The 12,325-nt window shown below is 41.4% G+C and overlaps 1 protein-coding gene across 1 annotated transcript; it reads right to left on the reverse strand.

Annotated features, from left to right (window-relative positions):
- Window positions 1–1,947: 1,947 nt before the first annotated feature.
- On the reverse strand, window positions 1,948–9,896 carry LIN7C (lin-7 homolog C, crumbs cell polarity complex component). Its single transcript, XM_029582656.1, has 5 exons — window positions 9,594–9,896; window positions 7,482–7,600; window positions 7,101–7,172; window positions 5,877–6,086; window positions 1,948–4,316 (listed from the first exon to the last, which is right to left on the reverse strand). Exons 1-5 carry the CDS (start codon window positions 9,631–9,633, stop codon window positions 4,161–4,163), a joined length of 597 nt encoding a protein of 198 aa, XP_029438516.1. The 5' UTR covers window positions 9,634–9,896; the 3' UTR covers window positions 1,948–4,160.
- Window positions 9,897–12,325: the final 2,429 nt, after the last annotated feature.

A 12,325-nucleotide genomic window follows, 5' to 3' on the forward strand; every position in this document is an offset into this window, starting at 1 on the left:
GTGCGGAGAGGGGTTAACAGTCCCAACACCTGCCCCCCCCCCAATGATGTCAGGACCATTGACACACGATTAAATCACATATTTAATACATAGGTATTTTGTGTAAGAAATCAATTCATAACAAGCTTCACGATGCTTTTAGAAATGTTCACACTGGGATTGAATAGGCTTTAGGCTGCTCGGAGTACAGAACAAGTCATTGTGTAAGCGTGCGGTCGGGCAGAGGGTCGGCACTTGCTGTGCGCACACCCTTCCTACATGCGTGCTGTCGGGCAGAGGGTCGGCACTTGCTGCGCGCACACCCTTCCTACATGCGTGCTGTCGGGCAGAGGGTCGGCACTTGCTGCGCGCACACCCTTCCTACATGCGTGCTGTCGGGCAGAGGGTCGGCACTTGCTGCGCGCACACACTTCCTACATGCGTGCTGTCGGGCAGAGGGTCGGCACTAGCTGCGCGCACACCCTTCCTACATGCGTGCTGTCGGGCAGAGGGTCGGCACTTGCTGCGCGCACACACTTCCTACATGCGTGCTGTCGGGCAGAGGGTCGGCACTTGCTGCGCGCACACACTTCCTACATGCGTGCTGTCGGGCAGAGGGTCGGCACTTGCTGCGCGCACACACTTCCTACATGCGTGCTGTCGGGCAGAGGGTCGGCACTTGCTGCGCGCACACACTTCCTACATGCGTGCTGTCGGGCAGAGGGTCAGCACTAGCTGTGCGCACACACTTCCTACATGCGTGCTGTCGGGCAGAGGGTCAGCACTTGCTGTGCGCACACACTTCCTACATGCATGTCGGGCAGAGGGTCAGCACTTGCTGTGCACACCCTTCCTACATGCGTGCTGTCGGGCAGAGGGTCAGCACTAGCTGTGCGCACACACTTCCTACATGCATGCCGCCACCCAAGGCTTTTGGCTGCTACTACTAACCTTAAGGCTGTTTGCCAGCGGCACATGAGTGTATGACCCTAGGAATGAACTCTTCTTGACTTGCTGAATCACCAAATGGCCACAGCTCCTGCATTAAGTTCTACTATTAACAAAGGAGACGAGCTGAGGACTTTCTGGTGATTAAGGAATGTTCAGTTGTGCTCCTACAGATTTTAGCGCGAGCTTGGTAATAAAAGCAGAATATGTCTGACTCACAGGAGCGCTTCATTTTGCTCCTAGCAGTAGTCTTTAGTCTCTCATTATACACAATAAGACAACCTTCAAGGACAAAATGTTGTTCTAGGGTGGTCTTCGTTTAACATCTTATAAACTTCTGTTTATTTGCACTGAGCAACCAACACAGCAGCTCTGACAGGATAAAGAATCCACATCAACCTAAAGACAGTAACACTAGCCAAGAAAACATTTCAATAACTTAGCAATTAAATAGATATTACAATTTCACTAATTGGTTAAGTGTTATTTAAGCTGAGGCAAAGTATATGTTTAAAGTTTGGGAAAGTTTCAACTTATTGCTACTCTTCTTAATGTAAGAAAATCGATGTGTGCAACCTCTACGAGCCTGCCAGGCATGGGACTCCCCTGAAATAAGTCAGATCCTCCAACATTTCATGCAAATTTGTTCAGACAATCCAAGTCAGATTTAAGACAGGCAGAACTGGTTGCAAAAATTCCACATTTACTGACGTTTGGCAAATACAGGTAGAATGGGCCTTTTGCAAGGGAAGCAACAGCCACAATGATGGACTCGCCCGTCTGAATAGGAGTCCTGTCTTACAATGCATTAATTGCACAGTAAGTCTTGGACTGATCATAGAGCGAAGCTTTATTTACACATGGAAGCCAACTTCTGGAGACTGGACTGCACTAGCGCTAGCAGCTGCTGCCCACAACTCCAATAACGAAACATCATCCTTTGAACTTTATTTCCAGGCATTTATACAGCGCACGCGGAAAATGATCAGAGTGGCTCACAGCACCGTCATAAAACAATATAAAAACCAGCACATGGAACTATTTATTAAAGAACATCACAAAAAAAGCCTTGCCATTTAAGCGTCTTCCTATTGTTTCTATAACATTTATGGCATTTGCCAATTCTGAAAGGTGGCCTGTTATCTTATCAGAGGCTGGAATGGTTCAGATAGATGCAGGAGTCATTTTGTGGGGACAAATTACTTGGGTTAAAAAAAATCCAAACACATTTAAGAGTAAACCACCATAGAGTGAAAGCGTTAAAGGTTTTAGTCTCCCTCGTGTCTCTACTCGGGAACTAAAGGCCCTGGCCCAGATTGTTTCACTCCATGTTAAGTGCATCAGTGTCCCACCGTCAGTAAAAGATACTGTACAAAGAATTCATCTGCTCAAGGGCCCGAGAAATTTCACATATGAATGCCACTGGGAGCGTAACTTCTCTGCATCTGACAAGCTACAATAGATCTTTGGTGGGGTAAGAGAGGAATCCTTGGGTTGCACTGCTACGCCCATTAATGCAAGAAGCAAGGGTTACAAGACTTATTATAAAGTTATTGACACCTTTTTATATTACAGCCCTAACACAAATAATCCTAACATTTTACAGTTAAATAAAAAAAAAACTGCAGTAACTAAACTGTTTATTTTGGTCTCCATATTTAAACATTTAACTCTCAATAAATCTACAGTTCAAAACACATGATGTAACCCAATACAGGAAATCTTTCATAAGTTCAACATCTCTACTCACTCATGCGGGTCAGAGCTCCATTACATCCTACCACTATCAAGATTTAGTGATGCAGACTCTTCACCACCAAAAGCATTCAAAATATGCCTGGGAAAATGCAGAAAGGATATCCAATCTAATCTGCATGTAGCCACCCTGGGAATGATATTTATTAATGAAGCAAGTTAGTATTTATACACAGCTTCACTCTGTAGGTTCGGTGAGCATTCCAGTCTGTGAATCTTTGCCGCTTCCTCTACATCTAAGAGGTGACAACAAAAAGTTTATAAGTAGCACCAGGTTTTCCTAGCTAGGACTAGAGCTGAAAACAAACACAGCATGCTGCCTTAGCATGTTTATAGGACCATGGCAAGTCCTAGCTCCAGTTACATGTTACTGTTGTAGATTAACAGTGACCACCAGTGGCTCAGCAGGGGAACTGCAAGCATCCATTACACTTACCCCATAAATCTACCACTACAAAGTAGAATAAATTAACAGTACAAATATTTTAGAATTTTCACAGGTGCACACTACTTGTAAAAATATTTTGGCATCTTTAGCCAATAGCAAGCATTAGAAAAATATACGATGTAAAAAAATATGCAATCGAATCATTAACGGTTTAGTGACTAATTAAATATATTTTTCCCTATGGTATATACTAGTGTGCAGTTGATTAGTGATCTGCTATAGTTCACCTTTGTACAAGATCTCATTAGCACAGACTCAAACTCATATAAAATGTTTTAAACCAGACTAATATTGAGAGAGTAATACATGTGGAATGCTGCGGGATTTTGCTCCATATTGCTGGGAAAAACGGGTTTAATGAATATATACTGTACTGAGCTCCATTTGCAACTGTACGATTAGTCTGACGTGAACCTACTGCATGGTCAGTTGGGCAGTGGGTTCACGTCAGCCTAATCGTACAGTTGCAAATGGAGCTCAGTACAGTATATATTCATTAAACCCGTTTTCCCCAGCAATATGGAGCAAAACCCCAAAGCATTCCCACAGTATCTGTTTTAGTCTGGTTGAAAACATGCCTGTGTCCTTTAAGCCGTGTTTTCAATTTAGTCTCAGCTTTTCAGAACTCCTGCAAACTATAGAATATACCTAAGTTTGAAAATGAGAATTCATCTTTTCATTTTTAACAAAAAAAAAAAAAAGGAAAAATAGAATTTCTTAGAAAATGATTGCTACAAAAGTTTCAGCACATCACAATTTCAAAAAGGAGTTTTTAAAATGTTTCTATACATTAAGATCCAAATCTGAGATTTTATTTGAAAATAGGTGTGGAGGAATGACTTGGCTTCAGAATGGCTCGACAGCTACAGCTCAACCACTGGTGATGCTACGAGCAAATCTTTAAAAGCTACAGAAAGCCGCAGACAGAATCCTTCCCAAAAGAAGTCTTTTAGAGTCTTGCACTGATGGATCACGCACGTCTGTTTCATAGAACCGGAATGTTTCCAGCACCTTACAAGCACACGCTAGGCTAGTTCTGCTGTCTGCGCTTCGACGATCTCATTTTTTCAAACCGAGATTCCATTTCTTCGAGCACCTTTGGCGTGTAACGCACAACCAGCTTAACCTTTCCTTGGGCAGCCTTTAGTAGCTCAACTGCTTTCTCATGCTGCTCTCCTTCAACACTCTGTAAATCAAATGACACAGAATATAAGAACTAAAACATAAAAGTAGAATCTCAGCTTTAGCCTTGAACTCATGTCATTTAGCATTTCTATTCCATCTTTCAGGACTGGCCAAGGCTGATTACACAATGTCTGGTTAGGTCAGTTTAAAATGTTAAGTTACAGGCAAGTAATGTTTCCAGACCAAGGGTCATTTTTGGACAACAAACTTCTATTCAATTAAAATTTTTAGGGATCAAACTATTCAATTCCATCAGTGATTATTTACATCCAGAGAGTTTGTCAAAATAGTTGAAAGATGTATTGAGCATGAACTTATATGTTAAGCTAAGAGATAGTTAGGATATAATAAACACCTTGATTTACACAGAATATGAAGTCTTTTTGTTTCCTAAGTCTTTGATAGTCCAACTTCACTTTTATGGTTAGCTAATGTGAGTAAAGTTCCAAACATAGAAAAGAAGATCACGATACGTGAAAAGCAAAGTCTTCAAACATGGAGACTTCAGGTTCAATGTTAAGCCTCCCCCTGTATGGAGCGGAGACTATCAGGGTGCACTGATTACTGGGTGTTGTAGTTTCTGTGTGCCCACTAGCACCCTTATTACATCTGGCTCAACCGAACTTGGTGGGGGACCTCAGAATGCTTTACTTTTCAAAGGTGGGCATGCTTTCAAGGAGCATGGAAGGGGGGCAAAAAAATGGGATATCTGCCATAAGAAATGAACTGTGACTAGAAGCAATGCTAGAGAGAATGTCACTCTTTCTACATATTAACTAGTTAAATCCAAGTACAAGTTATGACCAGGGCTGCTGTAAATAGCTGATTTACTTTTGCATTAATACCGCAGGGACATAATACAGAAAAGAGAGAGATGGCAGCAACATGTGCCAGCCAGATTAGAGTCAACCATGTCAATCATAGGGTTAATCATTATGTTCACACAAAAACTTTAAAAAATGCAATTTTCTATCTTGCTATATAAACACTGCAGTCTAGTCAGTCATCAGGAATATTATTTTACCAATCCTGCTACAGACTTATTTGTATCATAAGCAGGCATAGCAGTTGATTCCCTATAAAAGAACTCCCAGCGGAATAAGGTGTCACATAATTGCTGAACCAATACAAATAGACAATATGAACCTAATTGACACAATTATCAAAAATTTCTAACTGAAACCACAGAGGCCTTCAATTCTGCAGGGTTCCTAAGCCATATAAATGGCCAAGTACTTGGAGATACTGGATTCATAGCAATTTTTCTGTCCTCAGATTATTCCTGCAAGGCTCTAAATTTCACAAAACAGGTCCTTAGTGGGCTTCTAAACATGAATATTGCAAAATATTTTCAACCATCACATCTGGTGCAGAAAACGTCTGATGAAATGAGGTTTTAATATCTTTTTTGTCACCCAGTCTCAATTTGGTTTCCTGGCTTTTGTGATCACAGGCTGCTGTGTTGCTTTCAGCTTAATCAGCCAGAAAGCCTGATGTTTTATTATCTGGATGAGGCAGATACATCTCTACAGTTAGAAACAAAATCAAAACAGAATCCTACCACTCCGTTGACAGAAAGAAGCTGGTCCCCACGTTTCAGACCCCCGTGCCTGTCGGCTATCCCACCAGGAATAATTCGTGAAATATAGATTGGAGAGTTTTGCTCTTTTCCGCCCATAATGTTGAATCCAAGACCCTCCTCTGTTTTTGGCAGTTCAACCACCCTGGGATGCGAATGACCTTCACTGGCAGCAAATGCGGCTACTGTGGCCTGTAAGAAACAAGATTCTGAGTCAGGCTCATAGCTTTTGGAATCATCACCCTATTGAGGGAACTAGAGATGTAACTTTACTACTCACAGTAAAATCATTTAAAAACAAAGGGGGAATGGAAGTTTTTTCAAATGAGGCAATACACTGCCCGACACTAGGTGAAGTGAGCTCTAATATAGTATGTTTGAGTTGCACAAGACTGTTTTTTTTTACTTTGGGGACATTTTGTATTTTTTAGGATACTTGCTTTGTATACCATGTGCAAAAATGTCAGGAGGCGCTGAAGAATAATTTGTGGCCTAATGCGCCTGTAAACTGGTGATGTGTATGCTGTGTTCCCGGATTTATGATATGCCATATCCTGAGCACATATAGCGATAAGGCATGTTATAAAATTGGAAATATCTTCATAGATCAAAAATACACCACTTCTCTTCTGAATGGTACCTAGCAGCAATTCAGAAGCTGTCATGCTTTTGTGAGACCTAAGACCATGTAGTGATCTTTGCTCGTACAAAACAAATTGAACAACCAAGACAGTGGAAGGGAAAGAGGGAGAGGGAAATGTACTCCTTACCACTAGTGGAAGACAATTAAAAAGTTCTTAAAAAAAAAAAAAAAAGGCAAAGTTCACTTCCTTTACCACAGTCTATCATCAATAGTTATAATGCACTTAGGTTCACTGGATGGTGTGTTTTGTGGAGTGTGCATGAATCCCAGTGCGCATGTGCATGCATCTCATTGCCGACCGGCCCCCCCTAACTTTATACCAAATATGCTGGACTGGCCGGAGGCTTGTAGTGAGCTGGAGGGAGCTTAAGAGAGGGGGAGGGCAGGCGGACTGATTTTGGAATCAAGCTAGGGGGCAGGGGGAGCACCAGAGTGTGCAGGGCAGGAGAGTCCCTCCACGAAATTTCATCGAGTATCAGCTAATCTGAACTATAAATCCTCTAAGTCATTATAATTGCTTTTAAAACTTGTCTTGTTTTTTTCCATCGAGTGTTTCTTTTTACCTTGGCAGTAGCATTAGCTCTTACTTCAGGACTGCTGCTGATGTCCACTGTCTCATACACATGTTCATATACCTTTAAAAAGCCCAACAATTACTACGTTATTTTGTGGTTACCTATGCTGTTTCAAAAAGTAGTTTTCTTAAATTCATGATTTAAACCCAGAAATGTGACTTAGTATACATTTTATGAAAGGGGGGGGGGGAAAAAAAAGTCACAAACAAAATAGTCATCAAAATTTTTTATATTTGTTTTAAAACACATCAGGTTCTTGCATAACAATTTTAAACTAGCAGTATTCATACCCAATACTGTACATTGCATTAGAGTAAATATTTAGAAGTTGGTCAGAATTATTTAGGATGCAGCCCACATTCTACCAACCTCCCTCACGGCATTACAGAAATCACTCTGCAGGACCCTCTGAAGAGCTTGCAGCTTCTGGGGTGGCACTTCTCCGCTTCTTTGTAATTTTTCCAGCAATTCAATTGCTCTAGAAATGTCTAGAGTTAAAGAAAACAATTATATTAAAGCAGAGCACGTAAATCTGACAAATGTTTACAGCACATCTAACTAAACAATAAGTAAAAGCCAATTCTAGGTCTTTGTGATTTAATTCAATTATTTAAAAACCACCTTTTCAAATAAATCAATTAGATCAAACCAGTGTATAGATTAAAAAGTACACTAGTCAATAAAAATCACAACTAGCAACAGCCACAAGCTAAAAATATCATGAACAGGACAATACAATCACAAATAACCCGACAAAATGAAATAGACATGAATTTAGTAATAACAGGACATGCACACAGACATTTATATCTGAATATAAAACTGCACAATAAATATCACGGATCACTTCCCTTGTCTGAAGACATTGTATATTGTAGCTTCAAGGGTACTGAAAATTACTATAGTAACCGTATGCAACTTGGACAAGCTGAACACTGTACAAGCTTTCCAGCAAATGAAAAGGATAGCTCTGCTACATCGAGTATGCCTTAGTAGCTAGGAACTAGTGAAAGTCTGGGGTTTATAATACCAAATCCCAGCATGGTCATCTCTATCTTTCATTAATAATTAGTATTAATTTTCCTCATTTATTAAAATTTTGTATATATCACTTTTAATAAAAAAAAAAACCCCTGCTAAGCGGTTTACATATAAACAAACTAGTCATTCAAACAATGCAAAAAAAACATAATTCACTATATAAAAAGTTAAAACATCACAGCAATATATTTCTATTTGTTAATGATATGGTAACATTGTAACTGGATGGGTCAGGATCCTCTTTCCTTTTGTACAATTATACAAAGTTTCAGTTTACAAAACATTTAATGATTTTTATGTGGTATTTTGTTATTTCTATAAAAGGAATATAAACGAGCAGTTGAGCCTCAATTTAATCAAATCTGCATGAAGTATATATCCACTGGCTAAGTAATCTAATCCCTTCTTTTACTACATTTCATAGAACAGTTAGGAAAATAGTTTTTAAATTTCATGTTTTTTTCTTCCCTGTGCAATAATGTGGTTTGTTACTACTGATGATCTACATTAAGAAATGTAGGGCTAGGAACAATGCTCTTTCGCAGTTATCAATCTTAATAAACTATTGCTCCATTTAAAACTTGAAATCCGCTCCCCCCACATAAGCACAGCCACAATATTTAAGAAACAAACTGGGTCAGACCATAGGTCCATAAAGCTCGGCACCCTGTCTCCGAGCGAGTGGTAAATCCAGGTCTCAAAGAATTTACTCTTTCGGATAGTAGAAAGCCTAGGGGGCACTCCATGAAGTTAGCATGGGGCACATTTAAAACTAATCGGAGAAAGTTCTTTTTTACTCAACGCACAATTAAACTCTGGAATTTGTTGCCGGTGGATGTGGTTAGTGCAGTTAGTATAGCTGTGTTTAAAAAAGGATTGGATAAGTTCTTGGAGAAGTCCATTACCTGCTATTAAGTTGACTTAGAAAATAGCCACTGCTATTACTAGCAACGGTAGCATGGGATCTTCTTAGTGTTTGGGTACTTGCCAGGTTCTTGTGGCCTGGATTGGCCACTGTTGGAAACAGGATGCTGGGCTTGATGGACCCTTGGTCTGACCCAGTATGGCATGTGCTTATGTTCTTATGATCCAATCCTTCCAGCTCATAACCAGGGGTGCGATCACCCTTCATGGAGGGAGGTAAAGGCACCTCCCAGGACGGTAGCTTGTGGTGCACATTCCTGGGACCTTTTGCTGCAGGAAGCTAAGCAATAAAGGCAAAGAGCTTCCGGCGGCTGCCGTGGCCCATTCACGGGTAGAAGCAGATGGAGACTCGCGCTCTAGGGGGGAGAAGGGGGAAGCCCCGGGCCCTGAAGAGGGGAGAGACCTAAGGGATGCGGCAGTGGAAAGGAGGGGACTGGGCGTCCCAGGCTCGAGGAAGGAAGGAAGGCGAACCGGGCTCTAAGCGAGGCTCGGGGGAGCGCCGGACCCGTCACTTACCTCGCTCCAGTCTCACCGCGTCGCACACCGCCGCCGCCATCTTGCCTTGCAGCCCTGGGCCAGCCCAGCGCGTCCGGAAGTGACGCAACGACGGGAGGCAGAAAGCTCGCGAGACGAGACTTCAGCCGGACGGACCCGTCAGCTCGCCCCGCCCCTGCTGCTCTCTCCTGCCAGGACCGAGGCGGGCAGAGCTTGGGTTTTCTCCGCCTGTTACCCAGCAGCGTTCCCGGGATCAGCACTGCCCCCAGGCCCGGCGGCAGAGGCTAGGCCAATCCCCCAACCCAGTTGCATCCTCCTGCCCCACCTGGACTCCCTCAAACACCCCAAGGTCATTAAGCTTAGCTGGTACTGGATAATTTAACGACTTATCCGGATAACTTAGCCCTGCCCCATATAAATATTATCCGGCTAATGATTTACCAGGGTAAAATGTATCTGGTTGGAGTGGTGGGAAATGTAAACCTCAGGGTTTATCTGAGTAAGTGAAGAGTTACCTGGACCATAGCTTTACATATGGACCACCATACACTCTAGCTGCCTACCCTGTGTTTTCATATAATAACGCTCTTTAGAAAATCAGGGGGCTTTCTTAGTCGAAATTAGTAAAGGACCTTTTAAAGGAGCTATAATATTCTAAACACCAACCACCTGCCAGATTTTCAACTCCACTAGAGCATCAGGATAGAATTTATGTTTAGCTCTACATTTCCTGAAAGAACTTGTCTGTTCTTGAGAAAGCCATGAACAGTCTGTTTGAAAATAAATCAGAAAATGATCTGACCATGAGATTGGCAAGATATCTAAAACTGTACACTGTACAAGCTTCCACTGAACAAAAATCAAATCAAGTGACTGACCTAATAAGTGGATAGGGCCAGATCTCATCTGAGAAAAGCCAAGGCCTCTCCCTACATTAATAAAATCAAATGCCATGAGTGACGAGACTCATCTATATGAACATTAAAGTCCTCTAGGATTATTGCCAAAACTAGAGGAAAATTCTAATATTTAATCAGACAAGGCTAACAACGAGTCAATGTGCTCAGATGGGGCTCTTTATACTAATAAAAGATGGAATTAGTTTTTTAACCATAAAGACATAAGCAAATATTCCCTATCCAACACGATTAATTTGAACTTGCTCTGCTGCAATTGAGTGACAAATCATACCTATTCCTCCTCCTCCTCTATTGGCTGCCCTCGATTGTACAAAATAGTACTAACCTGAAGGGTGTAATTGAATCATAGCAGCTAAATCACATCTAGAAAGTCACATCTCTGTGATTTAAACAATATAGGTGCCATCTCTTTGGATGTGGTGGGCATTTGAGCACCCCTAATATAGAGCAAACTATATGTAGGGAGGGGAAATCTGTGTTGAGTTTATCATACCCCCAATTGTTTTGAAAAGTTGACTATTAACTGCCTCATCCTTTAACAAATCATAAATTTGAGCTGGTTTGATTGACCATGGATTAGAAAGCCTCCCATGTAAGGTAGGATGGAATGGTCGTTGAAGCATCTAAGTTCTTGTTCACCAAAATCTTTTAAAAGAACGTCAGTAACCATGCAAGTATTCCTTCTAGGACTTATACATCATCATATGTAATACTTATACTGTATCTATGCTTACCCATAATCACTGGAATATATAACAAGCTTTCCCTTCCAGTGACCCCATGATTAAGAAGAAAAAGCATTTTGCAATCAAACACATTTTGATTGGATATGAACCATGCAAGAATATGCAGCTGGAGAAAGGAGAAGCATCTTTCCATGAGCTGCACTTTAGCTGTTGCTTTGTTGTAAGAACATGCCATACTGGGTCAGACCAAGGGTCCATCAAGCCCAGCATCCTGTTTCCAGTGGCCAATCCAGGCCATAAGAACCTGGCAAGTACCCAAAAACTAAGTCTATTCCATGTTACTGTTGTTAGTAATAGCAGTGGCTATTTTCTAAGTAAACTTAATTAATAGCAGGTAATGGACTTCTCCTCCAAGAACTTATCCAATCCTTTTTTAAACCCAGCTATACTAACTGCACTAACCACATCCTCTAGCAACAAATTCCAGAGTTTAATGGTGAGGTGAGTGAAAAGAACTTTCTCCGATTAGTCTTAAATGTGCCACATGCTAACTTCATGGAGTGCCCCCTAGTCTATTATCCGAAACAGTAAATAACCGATTCACATCTACCCGTTCTAGACCTCTCATGATTTTAAACACCTCTATCATATCCCCCCTCAGCCATCTCTTCTCCAAGCTGAAAAGTCCTATCCTCTTCAGCCTTTCCTCATAGGAAAGCTATTCCATTCCCCTTATCATTTTGGTAGCCCTTCTCTGTACCTTCTCCATCGCAATTATATCTTTTTTGAGATGCGGCGACCAGAATTGTACACAGTATTCAAGGTGCGGTCTCACCATGGAGCAATACAGAGGCATTATGACATTTTCCGTTTTATTCACCATTCCCTTTCTAATAATTCCGAACATTCTGTTTGCTTTTTTGACTGCCGCAGCACACTGAACCGACGATTTCAATGTGTCATCACTGATCATTTAGAGTTTGAATATCATTGAAAAATGTTAGAAAGAATTGCATTTTTCATGCTATGTTTGGCCAGAATCCACATAGTTTTGTGTCTCCAGCGGGGTTGGGTGTCAAAGTATTAACCCCCATCCCCTCTGCCCCCTTACTGTATAGTTTCTCAGTCTCAGCCAAAAGGTGAAGAA

Source organism: Rhinatrema bivittatum, chromosome 17, assembly GCF_901001135.1.
Source record: "Rhinatrema bivittatum chromosome 17, aRhiBiv1.1, whole genome shotgun sequence".
Taxonomy (NCBI): domain Eukaryota; kingdom Metazoa; phylum Chordata; class Amphibia; order Gymnophiona; family Rhinatrematidae; genus Rhinatrema; species Rhinatrema bivittatum.